Source organism: Pteropus vampyrus, unplaced genomic scaffold (assembly GCF_000151845.1).
Source record: "Pteropus vampyrus isolate Shadow unplaced genomic scaffold, Pvam_2.0 Scaffold107, whole genome shotgun sequence".
NCBI classification, from domain to species: Eukaryota; Metazoa; Chordata; class Mammalia; order Chiroptera; family Pteropodidae; genus Pteropus; species Pteropus vampyrus.
Window position 1 is genome coordinate 1,397,773 of NW_011888888.1, and position 5,402 is coordinate 1,403,174.

Here is a 5,402-nt window from a genome sequence, read left to right on the forward strand (position 1 = left end):
TGGACAGATCATCCAAACAGAAAATCAATAAGGAAATAACATTCTTAAATGACACATAAGACCAATTGGACGTAATTGACATATACAGAGCCTTCCATCCCAAAACAGCTGCTTATACATTCTTCTCTAGTGCACATGGAATATTCTCAAGGACTGACCACATACTGGGACAGAGAGACAGCCTCAACAAATATAAGAGGGTTGAAATCATACCAACCATATTCTCTGATCATAATACTCTGAAGCTAGAATCAATTGCAAAAAGAAATCAGGAAGAACCATAAATACATGGAAATTAAACAACATACTACTGAAGAATAACTAGGTCAGAGAAGAAATAAAGAGATCAAGAGATACATAGAAACAAATGATAATAATAGTACAACATATCAAATCTTTTAGGACACGGCAAAAGCAGTCATAAGAGGAAAATTCATATCATTACAGACTGATCTCCAAAAACAAGAATGAGCCCAAATAAATAACCTAATGCTTCATCTTAAAAACTAGAAAAGGAAGAACAAATGAAGCCTAAAGTCAGCAGAAGGAAAGAAATAATCAAAATTAGAGCAGAAATAACTATTACTTTGCTGCTCTTTTGCCTTCAGATTAGTGATTCTCAAGCCTTTTTAAAGCTCTAACATTCCAGAGATTTGATCAAGAAGGGGAGGCATGTGCTCTGTTGTGCTCAATTTACTGATGCATAAATAAGAGAGGCTGCTGATTGTGAGCAGTCTCTGGTTTTGGCTCCAACATGCACACCACCCCCATTTTGGCCTATTCAAGAAACTAGAAGGACATGTGAGTGAGGGCAAGTAATATTATTAGAGATAACCTTGAATGGACTTTAATTTACAAAAAACAAAATCACTAACAAACTTCAGTATGTCATTACTATTAACCATCTTATGTGATATACTGCAGTACTGTTTGTGTTATACTATGTTTGAAAATCACTGTTTTATATGATCCAAAGAAACCTCTCTCACTGAGTCAAATGAGTAATGATGATTAACCAAAACAGACTAGTTCAATTCCCAAATTACCTCATATAAAGTTTTGGAGTCACTTAGGCCAAGCCAGAGAGGAAGGTAGTCAAAAGATACCATGTGAACTCTAAGAAACTCATAACACATGTTGATTCCTAAATATACATTTTCATTTCCTAGAGCACCAAGGAGAGAAGGTGATGAGAGAGAGAAGGAGGCAGGAAAGAAGAGAGAAAGGGAGGAAGGGAGAAAGCTAGTTGTTTCTGGCAGGAGTATTAGTTTCTACATTTTCAAGTTTCCTAATACTTTTCAAAAGCGCATGTGTGCAAACACACAGCTACACAGGATGGTGTGAAAAAGAACTCAGAGAAAGTTGCCAGCAGTATCATCATGCTGGTCTTTTCTCTTGTCCAGGTCTTAGGAGTCTGCCCATGAGTGGATGTCAAATGTCCTAGTAAGGTGGTAAAGACAGGTAGTTCATGGGCTAAGGATTTTCTGAAGGGCGGAGGAGAAGTGGACTAGGGAAGTCTACACTAGCATTCAAATTCTAAAAATAATCTCAGATTTCTCCAGGGCAGTTTCAAATTTTCAGTTTTTCCCCAGGATCACTCTTGCTGTGAAAGTGCGTAGGACTAAAACACGCCCTAGAGACACTACACTGGAGGAAGCCTTAATCTCCTGGCATTTGGCACAGGGGTGGTGGAGGTGGTAGGGAGGAGGGTGGTTAGAAGGGCCTGAGGCCTAATCCTTTGCTATTCAGTCTCTAAGCATGACCTCCAATGGTCAGGGGACCCTGCGATGTTTAATTTAATCACTGAAGCGGACTCTGGTGGAATGGAGAGCAGCGTTTACCAATAAGAGCTAAGGTAAGAGAGGCACAGAGCCAAGAAATAAGCCAATTTAAGAAATGTGTGTCTCACTGGGTACTTCATCCATGGCTGGGACTCAATATGCAGCTCATTTTGTTTCTGTCCCATCAAACTGAATTTAGTGTAGTCTTCTCATTTATTTCCTATTTTCTTATCTATATTGAGAAGTCAAAATCCCCGATCTTATTTTCTTAAATTCTCAATATTTGCTAATTGTTTTAAATCACAGTTACCATCTAATTTACCCTAGCTTGTAGTTGACTGAGGAACTGTATGACTCAATTTCTGTTCCCAAACTTAGCATTGAGTACTTAACCTCTTATCAGTTACCTAGAATTCTTAAAAACTGTTGCTCTTCCGAGGCCAAAAGTTACATATAATTTGTTCAACTACTTACAAATCTTTTACTCCCCAAACATGTCCTTTTCCTATAGGTCAAGACCATTGTTGCCTCTAACTGCAGTAGTGTTATTATCATCAGTGGCATTGAATCATTACCAACAACTATGAATTATAGTTGTGTCTAGAGCTCTGCTCTTTGGGAGGCAGGAGGCAGGAGGGTGTTGAAAATAGAAACTAAGAATGCCTCTTCAAAACCAACAAACTAGAGGAAGATGAGAGAACTAAAGGACTTTCTTTCTTGGTATAAGCTGCTGAAATGTCTTGTTTTGGCTGTTATTGCTAGGTTTCAAGGAAATACACAGGAATGTAAGATATCCTTAAATAACTTACTGCCTTCTTAAGCAAAAGGAAAATAATAAAGCTTAAAATAATAAACAATGCTATGAAGCTATGTATTGGAAAGAAATTAATTCTACGATCAACTTCCTATTGAAGTTTAGAGGAGGAAGGAATTGGATTTGGGTCTTTACATTCTTGTGGATTGGTTTGGAGTTTTGAAAAACATATAAAGTTTAGACAGGCAGATGTAAGGTTAAGGGTAACAATGGAGCTCTGTTGCCTAGAATAGTGTTTTACCGATTTGAAACTTATGGTGCCAATGTTTTATGCTTCAGATTCCCCCAACATTTGGTATTATGTTGTGGTATAGGTCCTCAAAGGAAAACAGTCTCATAGAAAACACCTTCAAAGACATGGCAATCTCAACTCTACAGAACTGAAGAGAAAAATCTTCAGAAGAATAAAATGGGAAAGCTATAAGACTATAATTTTTGTATAAATATGTCCTACGCAGAGGGCATATAAAGATTATATAAAAAGTTTAAAACATAGAACTACACTTAAATTAGTATAACAATCTATTTTACTCAAATTGTTCCTTAAACTTGTATTAAGTTTTATGTGCAAATATATAAGCCAAAAAGCAATGTGGTAAGTGACAGAATAAGCAATACTTTGGTTGTCTCTCTGTTGAGTTTGGTTACAATTTTAATACTTTTAAGATTTGATTCAAGTAAAACAACATTTTAAACAACCGATGTATCTTAGCCTTTTCCAATTTCATTGCCCTACTTGAATCCATATAGCCATTGAGCACAAATTTAACTCCATATGCTTGGAGTTAATCAATGACTGTTTCCAGAATTTTGCAATTAATAACTCAATGTGATATATGGAAATAGTGGGCAAAGTAGCTCCTTTATGGACAAATATTACCCATTTATGATCCTACAGAAGCTGCCAATTACTACTTTCCTTTTTAGTACTTACTAGTCTCAAGATTCAAACCAACTTTCTAGAAAAACCCTTCCATCCTCAAACTGGCATTGTTTTCAAGTTAGATACTACATTTTTCTGATGCTGCAATACTGTGATTTATAAGAAATATATATTTGTTCATTCAAATGACCAATATATAATTTTCGCATATAGTCTTCCTATACGGCTCCTGGCTCACAGCTCACAAAACTCTTGGAATTTCCTGAGTGATAAGAATAAAGGGAGTGTTTCTTATAATATGTGGTCTCTTGTCCTTCATTCCTGAAATCGGTTCAGGGCCATAAAGATTAAATAGGTGTCTTATTATTCATAAAGAGGCCATATCCAACACAACTGGGTTTGATAATAAAGTGACTTTTGGAAGGAACTTAAGGATAGGGGCTGGTTGCCAGGGGAACCAACCATGAAGAAATGGGTGGAACTTTTAGTCCCATCCTGATTTCCAGGGAGGGAAGAGGGGCTAGAGGTTGAATCAAGCCAATGATCTAATCCATAGTGCCCATGTAATGAAGTCTCCATAAAAACCTAGGGGGACAGGGTTGGTGAACATGTGGCGATTTGGAGAGACAGACGCACCCTTTCTGCATACCTTGTCCTATGCATCTTTTACATTTGGTTGTTCCTGAATTATATACTTTTATAATAAACTAGTGATCCAGTAAAGTTTCTGAGTTTCTGTGAACAGCTCTAGCAAATTAATAAAACTTAATAAGGGGGGTGTTGGAACTTCTGCTCTATACAACCAGTTGGTCAGAAGCCACTGACAACTTGGACTTGTGATTGGCATCTCAAGTGGAGGGTGGTCTGGTGGGACTGAGCCCTTAACCTGTGAAATCTGACGCTGTCTCCAGGTAGACAGTATCAGAATTGAGTTGAACTGCAGGAAACCCTGCGGGTGTCTGAAAATTGCTTGGTGTTATGTGGGGACTCCCCCTGTCCCACAAACACACACACACCCATTGAAATTGGGGTCTAGAACAACTTTTACATGACTTTTTTGCTTTCTTCCTTCTAAGAAAGATGGCATTTTTAATCTTTTGGTCATGGACACTTTTGAGAATTTGATGAAAATCACAAAATTTCTCTGAGAAAAAGGTATATTAGATACAAAACTGCATGAATTTTCAGGGAGTTTGTGAACCTCCCTGAAATTCATCCACATATCTGTGGACTTTGGATTAAGAGCTCCTGCTCTGGTGTACAGTCAGCCTTCACAGGTTGGCTGGTAAGAGTACTCCCTTATCAGAGAAACTGGAAATGCCAGGCAGAGGGCTCACTCGAGCACTACAGAGTGTGCTCAGTATTCCTACTCTATGGCTGTGCAGTTGCCTTACCCACTCACCGTGTCTGTTAATCTCTGAACTGGCTGAACTAGGGAACTACTGAGCTATTTGAGCTTTGGGATTCTGAATATTAGCACAATTACGCATACTATCCCTCAGTAAAGCAAGAGAGCTATGAAAACTGAATTAAACTCCTGAGGGTGAATTCTTTAACTCCAACTTTGATCTAGCCTGAAAATTCTGCTCAAGTGATTACTCTTGTGCAACTAGCTAATGCTAATTACTGTTATTACAGGGAAGCAGCTATGAAAATGTCATCTATAGTTCAGCAGCAGGAATACAGCCCTAATGACCCTCCACTTTGGTTTGGCTATGACTGCAAAGGAAAGCCTCTTCTAGAGCAACAGGATACAACACAACTTAAAGGTTCAGAATTGTCAGTGAAAGAGTCAACATACAGTAATGAACAGGAAGCAGTATGACCTTCAGCATCAAGCAGGAAGAACAAAAAATCTAGAACTTGGCAACGTCATTTAACCAAGTAGTTTTCATTAGCTACATCTCAACAGTATAAACGAGCA

At 37.9% G+C, this 5,402-nt stretch overlaps 1 protein-coding gene across 1 annotated transcript in view; it reads left to right on the forward strand.

Annotated features, from left to right (window-relative positions):
- Positions 1 to 5,402, forward strand: part of FBXL13 (F-box and leucine rich repeat protein 13) — a 283,144-nt gene extending 277,742 nt beyond the window's left edge. The window contains exon 21 of the mRNA XM_011365209.2: positions 5,117 to 5,402. Within this exon, the coding sequence (XP_011363511.1) occupies positions 5,117 to 5,303 (187 nt within the window). The 3' untranslated portion in view covers positions 5,304 to 5,402. The remainder of the gene's footprint in view (positions 1 to 5,116) is intronic.